Source organism: Hoplias malabaricus, chromosome 3, assembly GCF_029633855.1.
Source record: "Hoplias malabaricus isolate fHopMal1 chromosome 3, fHopMal1.hap1, whole genome shotgun sequence".
NCBI lineage: Eukaryota > Metazoa > Chordata > Actinopteri > Characiformes > Erythrinidae > Hoplias > Hoplias malabaricus.
Genome location: NC_089802.1, coordinates 29,366,465 through 29,384,092, shown reverse-complemented (window position 1 = coordinate 29,384,092; position 17,628 = coordinate 29,366,465). Strand labels below are relative to the sequence as shown.

Genomic DNA, 17,628 nt, shown 5'->3' with positions numbered 1-17,628 from the left:
TGTTTAATAATTGTATATTCATATATGCACATGAAGCTGCTCTCACTGATCTGGGATCCCATCACAATCAGCCACTCATGAGGTCTGCAGTTAAACAGTGGGGTCAGAGGTTTTCGTGAGTTTACCTCAAACCCAGCTTCAAAGGCCTCTGTATACTTCAGGAGAGACCTTAATATAAGCAAGAAGCATGTCCTGGGCATTTTACGTCAATTGGCCAGGAATAAACAGGTCTCTAAGTGTCAGATTAAGATCTAAGAGCCTTAAAAAGAAACTAGTGCCAGAGAAGAGGTGGCAGGAGTTTTTTTTTTTTTGTTTTTGAAAGCGGGAATCAGTTTTGGCGCAATCACCTGTAATGAGTCGGGAAATGAGTTTTTACGTGGAAGGCAACCCTCAACAAAGCCGGCCTTGTGGCTCTGAGGCGACCCTCGAAAAAACAGCTCGAGCGGAGCCCTGCTCACCAGCGTCTTCCCGAGCCAGCGTGGACGAACAAAAGCAGCAGAGCCACAGATAAATCACGAACAGATGAGAACATGAGAAGGTTATGCAGCATCAATTATTCAAGACACGGCAGTGACTAAGCAGCAGGGAAAGTCAGACAGGCTCTAGCGAGGCTGAGAGGATGAGCAGAAATGAGGCATGGCTTCCTGCCAGAGTATCACACTACAGAAACACGGTCAGGGAGCACAGAGCCAGCACAGACTGCCCAAGCTGGAAGAGTGAAAGCGGCTCATTCTTGCTTTTAGACTCAACGCGCTTGGAGGAGAACACTAACACTAAATAACTAGCATTCCTGTGGAGCAAGTGGTGGGATGGATAGCTGTAGCAACCCCTTGGATTAAATTCACCTTCCTCTGAGGACACAAAAACAGTGGAGTGCATTTTCTAAGCAGGGGTTTTTACAGCATTTAGAGTGAAGAAAATTATAAAATTCAAATGTTTCCTGCTAATTGCTCGTGTCATATGCATGGCCATTGCAATATCAGATACTGCAACTCACTGATGCCATGTTATGCAGGGGGTTTTCTGGACTCTCTCTCTCTCTCTCTCTCTCTCTCTCTCTCGATCGACAGGTTCATTATTCCCTACGCCACAGAGCGACCCGCAGCCAAGCAAAGCATTCCTTGACCCTGGCTTACCGTCTGTCTGGGGCTGGACAAAAAAAGAAAAATAACACCAGCTAATCATGAAACTCAGCCAATCTCATGGGTCACTAGGTTTGTGCTTATGATTTTTCTTTGTCTGTTGATATGGGGTTTGTTCTTGAGTTGAAGAAGAGAAGATATGTTGACGTTTATATTATGGATGACATGAAACATGTTTGAGAGAAGTATCAGTTTGGCGTGTAAGCAGTCCATTAACCAAGATCTGTGTGGGGTTAGCATCTTTAGCTAAGAGAGTTATGAAACTATGGAAGCTTATGCTACACAAATTAGCATTATTAGAGCTAATTACAGAGCATACAGTGCAGATATGCGCAGACTTGTGTGCATAGCTTTACTTGATGAATTTTGATGAATGCCCTTCTGTTTAAATCTTCATTTAGCAAAATTGCAGCTTATGAAGCATAACCCCGCCTACTATATAAAAGAGCCAATCAAACTTCTGTTAGCCACTTCTGTTGCACATGGATAGGTCTATGGACTGGGACATTAGCATTGCTATTAGCTGCTTCTGTTTTATGTACCTCCTGTATTTCTGTGCCTTAGCCCAGTAGATATTTAATGTTGTTACCCACCGGTGTGTCGATTTTGATGAGAGCGATGTCTGCCTTCTCGTCCACGTCCTTGATCTTGGCGTCGAAGGTGGCGCCCGTCTTCAGCTCTACTTTGACTCTGTGTTTGTTGGCCACCACATGAGCGTTAGTCACGATCAGGCCGTCCTCGGACACGATGAACCCAGAACCACTGGCCACTGCCACCTCACGCTTTGTGAACACCATCCTGCCAGACAGGTGAGGGAATATTCCAGTAAGTCAAGAGAACTGCTTCAGCAATGTGAGCTTTATATAGGAGATCAGAAGGTATGGCTTATTGTAGTTATAAAGGCCATTATAATGCTATCATAAGGAGCATAAAAGGTTAAATCATTACTTACAGTTCTCTGTGAAATTTTAAATAAAGATATCCAACACAGCCTGATTTGAACTGTGGCTGCCAGTTATTGCTACAAAAACTCCAACTATTACACAATGTGCAATGAAAAGAAGCTACCCAGATATTCATAACATTCCTAAGCTATGATTTATGACTTTTGTTTTATGACGATCACTTGGTTCCTGTCCACTGGTGGCGCTGTTGTGCTAAATCCATGCAAACTCTCTGTGGTAGACATGAAGATTTACAGAAATACTGCTGTAACCTGTTTTGGAGAATATGGATTCTAGACGACCTAAGAGTTCAGGGTTAGGCCTGAGATTCGAGTTTAGGATTAGAATTAGGGTTATAAGTAGATTTAGATTAGGGTTATAGTTCAGGTGAAGGTTGTGGTTATGATTAGGTTTATATGGGGTATATAAGGTTATATTGTTAGAGGAAGGGTGTTAAGGCTTATTTTTCACACTGGGTAAGTGCCAAAAATTCACATGTATATCAGCTGGTAGTGTCGCAGTCACACAGCTCCAGGGCCTGGAGGTTGTGGGTTCGATTCCTGCTCTGGGTGACTGTCTGTGAGGACGTTGGTAGGAATGGCGACTCAAAAGTGTCCGTAGGTGTGAGTGTGTGAGTGAATGTGTGTGTGTGTCTGCATTGCCCTGTGAAGGACTGGTGCCCTCTCCAGGGTGTAATCCTGCCTTGCGCCCAATGATTCCAGTTAGGCTCTGGACCCACTGCGACCCTGAACTGGATAAGCGGTTACAGGTAATGAATGAACGAATGAATGAATCCCAAAAGGGTAGATTATTATTTGAAATGCACCAATCCTGGGAATTTTGAAGTCAATTATGTACAAATTCACACTGAGACCAGCTTGGGATTATCAGACCTTGCATCCAGGTTCCAAGAATATAAAACAAATGGAAGCAACGATGCACATGAATGGATTTTTTATATCAAGTAACAACTGTCACAGCGACTCCAACTGAGTGCTCCGTTACACTCTGCTTGTGGGTTTCAAATGTTCACTCTCCTATATTTACAAAGCTCTTATTGCTGATGTGGAAAGATTGTTCAGAAGAGACGGGCAGGGTGAGGTTAAATGACTCTCTCTCTCTCCTGTGACAGACAATTTTTATGAGGACCTCTAACTTTCAGCATCAACATTCCACACAAAAACCTCCCTGAGGGCCCAAAGCATGCTATGCTCCCAGCTCAGAGCGTCTAATACTTTCCTGCCCAAGCAGAGAGCCAGGGAACTTCCTCTGATGGATGACTTGCAGAAAACAAGTCGGCTGAGATCCAAGCACCCTTCATTCCCATTTTTATGCAACGCTACAGCTCACTATGTAGCCCATAGAGGCAATATCCATTTTAGAACTGGCACCATTAATTACAATAGCAATCATATCAATCCAAGATTATATATCACATAAAATATAAACATTACTCCTTAAACTTGTTATGCAGTTGTGGCAAGAGTGTCCTCAAAAGATAAATGTGTGGTTCTTACGGTATAAAAGTGGCCAGTTTGGACCAATCAGCTTTCACTGCATTGTTTTGAAAACACGAGCAATTTTCTTTTATTCTTCTTTAGTGTCTATTTCCTTTTCTCAGTGCACTCTTTGTGACAGCTCCACATTTTTTCAGACCAATTGTGTTTTGCTATTCTCACTGTAGAAGTATAGACACAATGAGTGTGGGTGTGTTCAGATCTAAAGGAAGGGCGGAGCTTGATTTTTATCCGTTATCTCAGAGACTACAACTCCAGCATCAGGGTATCAGGGTGTGTGTGAATGACTTGTTGAGTGTGTGAATTTGTTTGTGTGTGAGTGTTGTTGCCTGTCTACCTAATAGGGAGTAGACTCCCCAGTGTCCTAAACAATGCAAGTTTAATCTCTCAAAAACTCTCCTGAGAAATGAAGAGCAGGGAGGAATTTCTACTATCAGAGCCCCCTACATAAACAGTTTATATTACCCATAAACAGCTGGATAGAGATCAAGTATCCTCATGTTAAATCTTGCTTTTTTCACTTTCAACGGACATCAAACATCGAGGGATAGACTACAGCTTTAACATTGCAATGCAATCAGTAGATCCTCCAAAACTTTACAGAATCCCTCACTGGTTACTTCTTTATCTCCTAAGTCTTCTCCAGTGCCTCTGTTTAATCCAATCCACTCTGGTTCTTCCTGATGCTTTTAGAAAATGTTTCCTTCTGATGCTTGGATCTTTTCAGAAGTTCTTTGCTTTTTGGAAACCTGGTTTTTTTTTGAAGGTACTTCCTAATGCTATGAGGAACGTTTTGAGTCAAGATTCTTCTCCATGTTAGTGCCTCCTTTCATTGGGGGTCTTGATTTTTCTCAGAGGGTCTTACTCATGTACTTATTACTTCATTACTTCTCAGTGGTTCTTTTGATTCTTGGTTCCCCTGAGAAGTTCTCCATTAGGGTGCTTTTCTATTGACTCTTGGTTGCTTTAAGGGGTTCTTCCTCTTGATTTCTAGGAGCCTCTTTCTGTTTATTCTTTCTTTTCTTCCCCAGGTTTGCAGGGATTTGTTCCTTTTGAGTCTTGGTTCCACTCAGAATTTCTACTTCTTGCTTGGCTCTCAGTTCCTCACTATGTTTTTTTTTTATGCGTGGGTCTTGATTCCTCTCAGTGTTTGTTTGTTTGATTTATGGTAGCTAGTTTTTGACACTCTCTCTTTCTGTGAAATGTATTAGACATTGGACCTATTGGACCTACATTTCTAGAGAGCTGCTGTGGGACACGGTCTGCTGTAGAATGTACACTACAGGAATTACATGAGTGAATGCACATAAGAGGGTAAAATCTTTCAGAGATTGCTGAAAAATGAAACTTAATTCAGAGAATAATACCACTTTTGAGCTCTTGAAAGCCCCTAGAAAACACATGTGCCAGATGAATAAAGAAGAAACTCTGAAGCAGATGTTGAGGAGAAGCCAGGAAATGAGAATGTTTTTGTCAAAAACAGAACAGAAAGCTACCGTAGAGGAAAAATGGTGTCAGTGAGTCATTGCGCATTTCAGATGAGAGGACATACTTGCGGTAGAGTTCGATATGAACCACAGCTGGGGCTATCTTCTCCACCACATCAGCGATGAAGTTGTATTTGTGGCGTGGGCTGTCTGGATTCTCTTCATGGCCTGGAAAGCAAAACAGAGCATGCATTAACTGAGTTGATCCACTGGGATACATAGGGAGTAGAACTGAAAATCCATTAGTTATTGAATTATCCCATCAGTAACCATTTTACAAACCTCTGCCTCTTTACTTACTTGTCTGCCATTAGAAATGGTGGTCTGTTGATTGATGTATAATTCATGCTAGCTTTTAATCAAGGGTAATTTACTGATCACGTAGCCACTCCTAGTAACACCCATGCAAGATCTAGTGGGAAATCCACAAAGCAGAATTTGCCAGTTGGCTACATAGCCCAAGCTAGCCCAAAGTTGACAACTATCTAACAGAAATCCTCAGATATTTTTTTATGGGACAGGCTTGAAAACAAAAACAAAAAAATCCTGTGAGAGAGATTAGAAAAAGGCACTTCACTGAACGGGTGTCTATGCCCACTCTTCCACTGTGAGAAAAACAGTCCAACACTGTGGGTCTAAAAGGACATGAAGCTGTCAAGAAGTCTGCACAGAGAAAAGGAAATAGACACAACAGAAGAAAAACAAATTGTGTTCAGAAGTCCAGAGCGATAAATATATTCTAAGAGTGAACTTTGGAGGTGAGGCTAAATACGTATAGATGGTTTTTGATGGGAAAAGTAAAAGTGTGTGGTCTCTGACTTTTGCACAACACAATAGTATTTTAATTCTCAAAAACTGCCTTCAGAATATTTTGTCAATATATTTCATATATATATATATATATATATATATATATATATATATATGAACATGCCCAATGCATGCATAGTTGACATTTTCTGACCTTGTATAGCTAGTGGTAGTGAACGTTATGAAAACATTATAAAAGTGTGACTGTTGGCCTTTTATAACTGCTGGATATATAAGATTTTACTCAACCTTGCTAACCCACGTTTCACAACATCTGCCGTCTTCAACATCTGTACCACTTTCTCCTCCCTCGTTGCCATTTCCTCATCACTATTCATTCCCATGTGTCTTCGCCCAAACCCATGAGGCTTTGTTTTCCCAGTCCAGAAATGGCGTACTCTGTAGATTTCAGGGGTTTGGTTCTAAGTATGACACAGCTAGACTTGAGTAAGACAATTAGCACAAATCAGGACCATCTGGACAGCTCAGACTCACCTCAGTCGAATGCTAACCACAAGCCTTGTGCTGTGCAGAGCAAGCCTACTTAGCAGCTTTTATAGTCCTTTAACAGTTTTTTTTATTATTAATTATATGAGAGCCCATATATTTCTTAAAGAATTTCTATGAGTTTCTGGAACTTAGCCCCTTCTGGTGTGAGATTTCTGTATGGTCCTCATTATGTCATTAACAAATGAGGACTGGACAACTAAGCTAGCATGGCTTTAGCACAGTGTTAGCAAGTATTATTCACAATACAAAACAACACAGAGCTTCATGCCTTCCACTGTGCACGCTAGAAATTTTTTTATGGAACTGTTTTTGTCTCTGTAATGTGAAAATGGTCCTGCATCTGTCCAGTCTGAAGAGTTCTTGCCCATTTGGAGCCAGCAGGAGCAGGTCTGGTATGCTCCAGTCACTTTTATATAACAATCATTATTCCATTAGCAGAAAAAGGCAGAATAAGCACAGTTCACGCTAAGCCTTATGAGCTTTCCCTATAAATCCTAAACAGCCTGGAGTATCAGGAGTGTTCACATGACACACTGCCCAATTTAGCACAGTTATCACCACAGTAATTAGCGCAGCATGTGTTCGGTTAAATTTCCGAGGAAGGCACATAATTTATGGCTTAATTTAGGGTGTGTTTCTCTGCCTGTGGAGTCTAGAGCACCTTAAGATAAAACCTGAGGATTGTAAAGAATAGAACAGACCTGGAAAGGAGTCAGTACTGGAACTGGGAATTTTTAGACACTGTAGCTTATTGTTGACTCACAATTTAGACGCAGTCATGATTGAGTAAAGATCTCCTTGTTACAATATATTATATACAATATATACATATAAACACTGACTTATAGTTCCCTCCTTAGGGTTACAGGTGTATATTTGCAGCAAAGCTCCTAAAATTAATACATATATGACATAAAGGAACACTCCACATGTTTTGAACATTTTAAATTTAAACTTGGCGGCACGGTGGCGCAGCCGGTAGTGTCTCTGTCACAGCTCCAGGGACCTGGAGATTGTGGGTTTGAGTCCTACTCTGGGTGACTGTCTTTGAGGAGTTTGTTGTGTTCTCCCTGTGTCCATGTGTGTTTCCTCTGAGTGCTCTGGTTTCCTCCCACAGTCCAAAAACACACGTTGGTAGGTGGATTGACGACTTAAAAGTGTCTGTAGGTGTGAGTGAATTTGTGTGTCGCCCTGTGAAGGACTGGAAGGGTGTGTTCCTGCCTTGCACTCAATGATTCCAGTAAGAAACTGCAAGCACAGGCCACTTTTCTCCCTATTTATAGGTAATAAATCTGATCTCGGTGTCCCTGCGCTCTGAGAGTGGAACAGATACTTGGAGGATACTGTTTTATAGGTGAACATTTGCTAAATTACTTCTCTGATTTGGCTTAAAGTTAAATAAAATAGTTCTCTTTGTCTGGAAATGTGAGATGATCTGAGAAACCAAAGCTGATTCTCAAACATCTCCCTACATCCTATATAGTGCACAGTGTATGTAATAAAATAACAATTTCTGCACTCATGTAAAGTGTTGTATGTCTAATTGTAAAACAATTAATTTTCAGGTATAAGCTTGACATGTCCCTGTCAAACTAGTCTGGGAGTAGTAGTTTTATAATCTGTGAAGTGCACTATGTAGGGAGTAGGGTGTTATTTGGAATGCAGCCTGAGGCTGTGTTTACAAACATGATGTGGAGAAATGGGGCAGTGTTCCTCACTTATTTCCTCCAGGGTATTTTCCCACCTTGCACCCAGTGATTCCGGGTAGGCTCCGGACACGCCTCAACCCTGAATTGTATAAGTGGTATACAGACAATGAATTAATTCATTCATGAATTTGAACTAAATAATTGAAATAATAATAAAACAATGTAAACAAACATTTTGTTCATAATGTTCCCGGTGACGTCACATAAAATGCAAGGATACGTCCAGTGGGAGGCATCCAGGGGGCATCTGTTATGTGCCACATTTTAGGTGTGTTATATACCTTTTGTTTCTATGGTTTCCAATGTGTACGCTCTGCTTGTGTATGATAGACTAATACTGCTGGTCACAATAACAGAAAATGAATAGTAATTCAAACAAACAATCAGCTTCCAGAGCAGGAACACTGACGTCACTTCTCTGGCAACCTGCTGCTTGTGACACTTAAGGAAACACAAATACTTTCTTTCAAATTCCAGGAGCTGACCTTCTACCAAAAACTCTGTGTCTTTTTATTTTGAGCACAAAACGTTCTGACAGGCGAGCTGGACATATCTCCTCTGATGTGTGAAAGCTTGAAAAAAGAAAGGATGAGAAGACTGTGGGGGAATGTGGAAGGTGTGTGTTCCCTGGTGGGACATCCCATGTGACGCAGTGCAGTGTGGTGATCATAATATTTGTGAAAAGGAGGAAATCTATGATGCTGTCTAACAACATAAAAGCCCACATGTGAAGGGCATTACATCACCAGGGACTCTGGCAGAAGTGTGGACGATCACATGTGGAGTCCAAACAATGTTTTAATGGAGCTGTCAGAACACTGATTGGTTGTAGAGGGTTATTTATGTAAGAGAACCTACAAATACAGCACAGAGGCCCAGTTAAACAAAGATGGAGGATTTATCCACTGCCTGAAACATGTTTTCAAAAATGTTTCCAAAGATAAACACCACAGCATATGTACACTCCCTGTCCTCTTTACTAGAAACTGCTTTATTGTACTAGTGTACAGCCCAATGAACACTAAGTGGGCATTTCTAATAAAGGGGCCAGTGAGTGGAAGTAGAAAGGGGTGTTTCTAATAACATGCCCAGTGAACACTATAAAGGGAGTGTTTCTAATAAAGTGGCCAGTAAATGGAAGTACAAGTGGGGGTGCTTCTGATAAAGTGGTCAGTGGACATTGACAGGACAAGGCACTAAGATTTGAATGAGTGCCCTTACTACGGTCAATGCTTTCAGAGACAAGCTGAATTAAAGGATGATGTTATGTAATCTGCTTTAATAGAACCTCATGGCGGGTGTAAGCCTGTGGAGCAGTGGAACTGTGTTCTCTGTCTAGTACGTTTTGGAGGAGCCAGAACTAATCACCCAACCTCAGATGTTGACCTCAATTATTGTCAAGTGTGTGTTATAGCAGACAAAACCTTGCCTCTCCAAATTGGCGTGTCTGGAGCAATTTTATTGGTCCTTTGGTGTTAAAAATATTTTTATAAGCCATAAAGGGCAATGTGTGTTCAAGGTACAAGGTTTTTATTCCAATATTCCTGACCTCACATTTTTTAATCTTGAAATCCGAGACCTCACCTTGGATCCCCTGGTTGATGACAAGGCTTTATACACTAACACTGAATTGAGCTGCCATCTGGAGCTGTGCATTTCCTTTTCCGACGCTAACTCAGCATTCTCCAAACCAAGCTTATGTAGGTGTGTGTGTGTGTGTGTGTGTGTGTGTGTGTGTGTGTGTGTGTGTGAATAGCCCACTCTGCTGCGTTGCCCACTCACTGCTTACACTAATGTTTAGGAACACAAGAACTCTTTCAACTCCTCCATGTTGCTTTAACCTAGAAATTCTGGAAGCATGTTTTTTGAACACTGTTTCTCAGCTTCACAAGTGAAGCCTGTCACCAGCGAAGGCCTCGAAGCAGCTAAATGGATGTGTGCCTGAACACATCCATATCAAAGACAATCAACATCTGAGCTCATGCCTTCCCTCGGTCAAATGGAAAATGAAATAAAGACGCATTGAGCAGCCCCCGGGATTTGACCTAAATCTGGATCCACTTAGTTTAAGTTTCTTATATAGTGGCCACATCCAGGAGCCCAGATGGAGATTACGTCATGGCCGTGCAGTGGAAGGCTGCGCGTAACTGTCTGTGGAGAAGTGGGAATTTGACTCAGGTTTCACGGAAAAGCTCTGGCTGTGGCACAGGGATCTATTTTTGGGCAGGTAAGCTGGGGCAAAGAGGAAGATGAGGTGAAGACCTGATGCATTAGATGAAGCGCATTACCAAAGAGTGGGCTTGGTTACGAAGTGTCTACGTGGAACATGAGATGCTTAGCCAGTTTTTCCTCAAGGAACTTTCACTCAGTGCAAAAATGCCAAAGTGGAAATGGAAATCTGTAGAACTTTCTTGAAGCTTGGACCTTAACTCAGAGTGACCAAGGTCACCCAGATTTTCAGTGTAGACAATTCTGGAGAACTACTGTTCTCACAGCAAAACAAACTCCCCCTGTAAGTTCTTTTCATTCAGAAGCTCTGCATCTTTTAAGGTGGAATTGTATGTATGTAGCTTGCTGGTTGGTGAAGTTGAAGTTCTCTCAGTTTTTTTTCACTGAATGACCATAAAATGTCTTTGTAACTTGTTTGCTGCATTTACTTTCACAGAAAGTTAGTGGTAGAAGGCTGTTTCACCTTAAACGAAATAATACGTCTGAAACAGCAAAAAAAAATATGTCAATGTTACCTACCTAAGGAGCAATGTTACCTACCTAAGGCAACATCCTGAACCTTTTTCATGCTTTTCAAAGTTCTGCGCTCTCTCCGTTATCCAAACATCTCCAGATGCTGTTTCTCGGCTGTGGCTCAGCCAGCGACGCGGTGAGACAAAGCCTGAGTCATTACAGACAGATACACTTGGTTGCCTTACCCTTTACAGAGCCAAGGCTCTCCTTTACCTGTTCTCAGTCTGAAACAGATTGCTCTGTGTGAAGAACCACCTGGCCTACCTTCAAAAGTTATCTAGATAGCTAAAGCCCCCACCTAAACCTCATTAAATTGACCACGACTGACAAGAATCTAGGTCCTACAACACAGAAGTTGTCTTGCTATGACAAAGTCTTGATGGTTCCCTAAATGATTGCAGTTATAACAGAGATGTTTTCACAAACCCCTGACCACCTAACCCTGAAACTCACAGTAGCTTTGCCATGTTTTGGAGTACCCCTTATATTCTTCATATTTACTGTTCTGATCAGACATACCTCCTTTAACAGGACTTGTTAAATTTGTTGGACCCGGTGGGAATCAGGGAACACATTGAAATATGTAGGTTGGGAATATTCCAGGTCTAGAATTGGGAACCGCTGGGATAAGAGAAAAGAGGCTTGGAAAGAAAGTAATGTCCTGAAGCACCTCTCACCACTACAGAGAGCAGAAGTGTTGAGAGATTTATATGACAGACTGCAGCCGAGCCTAGCTGACCACAGCAGTTGGCGGAGCACGCCCAGACCTTTAACAGGAAAGCATACCTTGAAAATGCAACTATTTGCAAGTCTGGAGAAGAGGTTAGTTGCAGAGATATGCATTTTTGAGTGGTATCAATACTGTAAAGTACTGGTCATAATAGTGTATAATTACAGAAATCTTTATAAGACCTTTATGAAACTGAAATAATATAGCACACTCATTTATCAATGCCTTTTTCAATAGGTGCCATTAGTGAAAGAGGGTGCATCCGCCAACTTGCAAATGACCAGTGACCATTTATATGAAGCCATATTTATAAGTGATATCAATACTGTTGAACAAAAGCATGCATTTTCCTTGGTCTATGTGTAAACTGATTTTTGTTACAATTTTACTAATTTTATAAACTCTTAAGCATTCTTCATAACAGTGTAAGAACAGTCACTGACCTATAGGACAAAAAGAGGCTGTGGTTATTTATAATATCTTTACATTTACCTGCACCAGCATCACACTGTAATGTGGTTTCACTGTTTTGCATGCGGTCATGTAGCTAGTATAAAATGATGAACCATTGCTCATAATAACAATAATTTAATGTCAATAATGTCCCTTGCTCAGTGTTCAAGACATTGAGCTGGACCAGGGAGCATTAACATATTTTTTTCCATGTTATTACACTGTTTTAACTCACTTTCAAAGCTCTTAATTTGTAACTTATTACAGCACACATTTCCCTTGCAACTGAAATGTTTGAAATGTTATAGAAAATACACTGTGTGCTTTTTCTGAATGTATCATAAACTAATCTTTATCTCCTTCATCTTTTGGATGCTTCCACTTGCTTACAGATTTTCCCACAATGACTAGGACCCTCACACTATGGAGCAAATCTGCACAGACACAAGACCTGCCAACACGTATTTCTGGACTGTGGCAGGACATCAGCGTACCTGTGGGTCGTAGGAAGCCAGCATAAAAACGGGAAAACACCCTAGTCAAATTAGGTGAGGATGGAACCCAGGATCCCAGGAACTGAGAGCTGTGCAGCAGTGACACTATAGACTATATACTACTATACTACTATATTTTACCATCCACTGAGCTACATGTTATATCACTTCACCCAAAAATGGAGGACCCCAGATATGACCTTGTCATCAGTATTGGCCTCCCTCACCAGTAGAAGTGTTTCTAAATGTGTCTGCAAGCTTGTTATTTGTTGTGATTAAGGGCCTTGAGTTCAGCTGACCTTATGAGCACTAATATAAGCGTAAGAGTTCCCTAGAAAACTGAGAGTTTTGAATACATGTGAGGGGCTAAGGTGGGATTTGGTGCTGTTTGTTTACTGTAACTGAAGGCAGGAATGTTTCGATACACCTTGGCTCTTCAAGCCAGCAATTACAGTAACGCGAAAGCATCTGAAACTAAAACCGCATTAGCTCATCAAAACATTGCCTCAAGCCCCCGTCTGCTTGGCTTAACGACCTCAAGGCTTCCATGTCACTGGAGATTGACATCCAAGGTTTAAGGTGGCGTACAAGATTATTTGAGCAGTGTCAACAACCTCTCTAACTGACATCTCCACAGGAACTGGGACACTATGGAGCAGCTGAATAAGCCTATTGTCATTCCCAGTGCCAAGCACGGGCTAGAGGAGCGTAATGCCCACCGGATTTGACCTGTGGAGTGGTGGGTCTGCAACCTCAGGTCACCCTGGAACAGCTTTCTAGACCTGACGCCACAATAGACTGGCTATTTAGAACTGATGCCATTCAAGACCAGTTGCTTAAACCTGATGACACTCTGGACTGGCTGTCTAGAGCTCATGCCACTCTGGAGCAGCTCTCTAGACCTGACTCTACTCCAGACCAACGCTTTAGACCTGATGCCATTCTGGACCAACTTTCTAGTGCCACTCTGGACCAGCTTTCTGATGCCACGCTGGACTGGCTGGTTAGACCTGTTGCTATTGTGGGTTAGCTGTCTAGACCTCATGCCACACTGGACAGTCTGTGTAGACCTGATGCCACTCTGTTTTCACAGGATAAACTTACTGCCACCACACTATACAAGCTGTTACTCTGAGGTGCCTTTTAGACCTACTGCCACTGTGGATTGGCTTTCTAGAACTGATGCCACACTTGGACTGACTTTCTACACTTGCTGCCACTCTAGGGTGGATTTACAGACCTGCCAGAGTATTGAGAATGATCCCAGGGTGGCAGCATGTCCATAACCCCCCAGTATGAAAACAGGTCTGTTGCCTCAGTGTGACATTTGGTCTCGAATGTCACCACCCACGGGCAGCATGTCTATAAAGTCCTCATCCACCCATTGGCCTCCCCTCGCCCCTCTCCCCACGTACCTGTGTCGCAGGTTCCCCTCTGGATGAAGATGACGGGCGGCTGCTGCTGCTCGGTGGCGCGCGCGCTCACGCTCCGAAGCTCGCAGATGTTCCGGTAGGACACGCCGTCGCTACCGCACACGGGCTCGGGGCTCTGGCACGTGCACACTCCCGCACTTATGCCCCCGAGGCGCGCGCGTCGCCGCACCGTGGCCGTGGTGGGTCGGGCGCCCGCGGGCAGCGAGCACGAGAGACCCTCGATGCAGTCGCGCGCATTCGCGCACTGCTCGCCCTCGCCGCCGGGGACGCATGAGCACGACGCGTCATCTTCGCAGCGCTCCGGGCAGCGCGCGGAGAGCGCGGGACTCAGGCACAGCAGGGCGCTCACGCACACCAACACCAACATCATCGCGAGATACTTTTTTTTTTTTTTTTTTAAAGAACAGTGCGCGTGCGGAGAGTAAACAAATCACAGAGGGTCTGCAGTGGCCGTTTGAAACTCGGAGCCTGACTTCAGCGCTCGCTCTCACGACTTTAAAGCGAGCACGCCTCGCGCACTGAAGCAATGTAAACAAGGGCGGGGATTGGCCGTGTCCTGTGACGTCACCAAACGGGACGGGGTAACGCTCTAGTGTAAATGGTGTAAATAAGAGAAGGGTATCTCTGCAGGCAGGAGGCAGCTCCAAGTGGGAGGTACAGCTCCAAGTGAGCGCGGAAGAACATTTTAAGCACGACTCAAGCACGTCGCTGGCTTCGAGATATGTAGTTTGCATAAAGCCTCTGGAGATAACCCAGAGGCTAAAGAACCCTTTTTATTTGTTTTTAAAAACAGGGCTGATATGGGGCTGTTTCTAAAAGCTTGTGTTGATGAGCAGGGTCTCAGGGTCAATGCGATGTTTGTGGTTACGCCATCCCCCTCACCCCAGAATTTTTAAGGCATGTAAACTGGACTGTAGCTGGCCCTCACCTCAGTTCTTAAGGCACAGAGACTAGACTGCAGGGCCCCTTATACACCACAGTTCAGACAATGTGTAGTTTGATACTTTTAGAAAACTAGGCTGTCTGGTTAACTGTGATGTCCTGCTTTGCGTAAAATGTCCTGCACAAAATAGGTATCCTAGTTATTTTCTTTCTTCTAACAAATTTCTATAACTAATGCAGCTCAAATTGCTCTGTTTGAGCATTGTTTGGAAGTTTAAGAGAATGTCAGTGAGTTCTTTGGGACATTGTGTTAGATTATTGTGTATTTTGTAGTACAGCTGTGTGCCTGGTGACCATGTAATAAGTGTTTTGTTTTCAGTATTAATATTGTACCTTGCAAACCTTGAGTACATTATATGGAGTATATTTTCAGCATTATGTGATTTACAGACTTGTTTGTGGTTGGATTAATATGTGAAATTCTTGCAATAAAAAGAGAATAACCATTTAACTGAGACCACATGTACTGAGAATGATAATGTTTTCTTACATATAGGCTACTACTCACTTCCTAACAAGAGACATGACAGTAAATATGGGTTCATGAGCACAGCCCAGTGCTGGGGTGCTATATATTCTTTGCCTGGCATTTCATCCAATTCTATTGTCAGTATTTCTCTACAGGGATTAGAGAGGCAGTGTGTGCACATCTGCACATTGTGTTAGTAACGGTTGCAACTTAAGGTAGAATACAAACCGGATTCCAAAAAAGTTGGGACACTAAACAAATTGTGAATAAAAACTGAATGCAATGATGTGGAGGTGCCAACATCTAATATTTTATTCAGAATAGAACACAAATCACAGATCAAAAGTTTAAACTGAGAGAATGTATCATTTTAAGGGGAAAATATGTTGTTTCAAAATTTCATGGTGTCAACAAATTCCAAAAAAGTTGGGACAAGGCCATTTTTTACCACTGTGTGCATTCCCCCCTTCTTCTTACAACACTCAGACGTCTGGGGACAGAGGAGACCAGTTTCTCAAGTTTAGAAATAGGAATGCTCTCCCATTCATGTCTAATACAGGCCTCTAACTGTTCAATCGTCTTGGGCCTTCTTTGTCACACCTTCCTCTTTATGATGCGCCAAATGTTCTCTATAGGTGAAAGGTCTGGACTGCAGGCTGGCCATTTCAGTCCCGGATCCTTCTCCTACGTAGCCATGATGTTGTGATTGCTGCAGAATGTGGTCTGGTATCATCTTGTTGAAAAATGCAGGGTCTTCCCTGAAAGAGATGACGTCTAGATGGGAGCATATGTTGTTCTAGAACCTGAACATAGTTCTCTGGATTAATGGTGCCTTTCCAGACATGCAAGCTGCCCATGCCACAAGCACTCATGCAACCCCATACCATCAGAGATGCAGGCTTCTGAACGGAGCGTTGATAACAACTTGGGTTATCCTTGTCCTCTCTGGTCCGGATGACATGGCGTCCCAGTGTTCCATAAAGAACTTCAAATCGTGACTCATCTGACCACAGAACAGTCTTCCATTTTGCCACACTCCATTTTAAAAGACCCCTGGCCCAGTGCAAACGTCTGAGCTTGTGGAGCTTGCTTAGAAATGGCTTCCTCTTTGCACTGTAGAGTTTCAGCTGGCAGCGGCGGATGACACGGTGGATTGTGTTCACTGACAATGCTTTCTGGAAGTATTCCTGAGCCCATTCTGTTATTTCCTTGACAGTGGCATTCCTGTTTGAGGTGCAGTGACGTTTAAGGGCCCGGAGATCACAAGCATCCAGTAGAGTTTTATGGTCTTGACCCTTACGTACAGCAATTGTTCTAGATTCTCTGAATCTTTTGATGACCTTGATCTTTTTCCAGCCACTTATTGCTACTTGTCCCAACTTTTTTGGGATTTGTTGAGACTGTGAAATTTTGAATCAACATATTTTTCCTTTAAAATGTTACATTTACTCAGATTAAACTTTTGATCTGTCATCTATGTTCTATTAAGAATAAAATATTGACATTTGCCATCTCCACATCATTGCATTCAGTTTTTATTAACAATTGTTTAGTGTCCCAACTTTTTTGGAATCCGGTTTGTACGTTCATTACAACTTTGTCCTCAAATATTTGTACATATGGTGTATTGCTGAAATAAATTAAACTGAAAAAATGAACTATATTAAAATAAATTGATAGCCCTTCGGGTGGCACGGTAGTGCGGCAGGTAGTGTTGCAGTCACACAGCTCCAGGTTGTGGGTTTGAGCCACACTCCATGTGACGGTCTGTGAGGAGTTGAATTAGATAAGCAGTTTCAGACAATGAATGAATGAATGATAGTCCTTCTACAAATTCACATGCACAATCCAGGCTTTCTGACAGTCTAAGCCAGTGTTATCCAATTCTGATCCTATTCTACCTGTTCAAACAAACTTGATTCAACTAATTTTGTGAGTAGGGTGTTCCAGGACCTGGCTCTGATGCCAAATGAGAGCATATGTGATCATCTGAACGCAAAGAGTAAGACATAATACTCTACAACAAGGACATACTTCTATAAAGAAGGAACTAAATGAAGTACAGTAAACTTCTCTGAATGTCTGTTTATATTCTTAAGTTGAGCCAAATTTCCTGAAAGGTTGCACCACTATCTTGGAATTCATTAAACCATAACTACATTACAGTGAATTTCCATCTTATTAAGTTCACCTAACTTGCAGCTACATGCACTGTCTATATTGTCATATACACTCACTGTCACTGA

General features: G+C 42.4%; 1 protein-coding gene across 1 annotated transcript in view; it reads right to left on the bottom strand.

The window, feature by feature from the left end:
• The window catches only part of htra1b (HtrA serine peptidase 1b), a 33,475-nt gene extending 19,030 nt beyond the window's left edge, over positions 1–14,445 (bottom strand). Inside the window, exons 1-3 of the mRNA XM_066664164.1 lie at positions 13,954–14,445; positions 5,156–5,258; positions 1,736–1,940 (exon numbers count right to left, since the gene is read on the bottom strand). Of these exons, the coding sequence (XP_066520261.1) occupies positions 1,736–1,940; positions 5,156–5,258; positions 13,954–14,341 (696 nt within the window). The 5' untranslated portion in view covers positions 14,342–14,445. The remainder of the gene's footprint in view (positions 1–1,735; positions 1,941–5,155; positions 5,259–13,953) is intronic.
• Between the last annotated feature and the right edge of the window lie 3,183 nt (positions 14,446–17,628).